General features: G+C 24.6%; 1 protein-coding gene across 1 annotated transcript; it reads right to left on the bottom strand.

The window, feature by feature from the left end:
• Positions 1–6: 6 nt before the first annotated feature.
• On the bottom strand, positions 7–463 carry LOC126910208 (multiple epidermal growth factor-like domains protein 11; the record flags this gene model as incomplete). Its single annotated transcript, XM_050692571.1, has 3 exons — positions 363–463; positions 158–298; positions 7–93 (listed from the first exon to the last, which is right to left on the bottom strand). Coding segments are annotated over exons 1-3 (256 nt in total), but the record flags the coding sequence as incomplete, so codon positions are not given.
• Positions 464–638: the final 175 nt, after the last annotated feature.

The raw sequence follows: 638 nt of genomic DNA, 5'->3' as shown, positions 1-638 counted from the left end.
CTTTACAAGTTCCTAAAATATTATCGCATTGAGTTTTACAATTGTTTGAACATATTTTTTGACATCCGTGACCGTAAGTTCCTTCAGGACATTCTATACGATTTTTCAATGTTTTCAGTTTTTTAATTATGAAAAATGCTTCAAATTATATACAAACCTTGATTGCATAAAGGTCCAGTATATCCAGCTGCACATGAACATCTATGATTATTTGTGCAGAACAACATATTCTGACAAAAAGTCTTCTTTTGTGAACACCAAGCAGTACAATCAGCACCATATTTATTTTTGCCGCATTCTTCAAACACAATTTTATATAAAATAATTTTTGAACTATTTTAAATGCCTATGGTCATAATTACCTTTAGGTGAATAGGTACTGGCAGCCATTTCTCGAGTGATACCTATTTAAAATTTAACAAAAAAAAAATATTACTTGAAAAAGAAACTTACATCCATAGCAATTTTTTTTTTTTTAATATTATTATATTATTATTTTTATAATGTTATATAATTTTATATTGATCTTATAAAAATGTTTTTGTAACGGTATATTAACATTATTTTTTAAAATTGCTATCTGGAAAAAGAATCATTTATTTCTTATTAAAATTATATTTTATTTATTTACTTGGATA

Source organism: Daktulosphaira vitifoliae, unplaced genomic scaffold (genome assembly GCF_025091365.1).
Source record: "Daktulosphaira vitifoliae isolate Bord-2020 unplaced genomic scaffold, ASM2509136v1 Scaffold_6916, whole genome shotgun sequence".
In the NCBI taxonomy this organism is placed as follows: Eukaryota; Metazoa; Arthropoda; class Insecta; order Hemiptera; family Phylloxeridae; genus Daktulosphaira; species Daktulosphaira vitifoliae.
The sequence above is the reverse complement of the archived record's forward strand: the minus strand, read 5'-3'. Positions and strand labels throughout refer to the sequence as shown.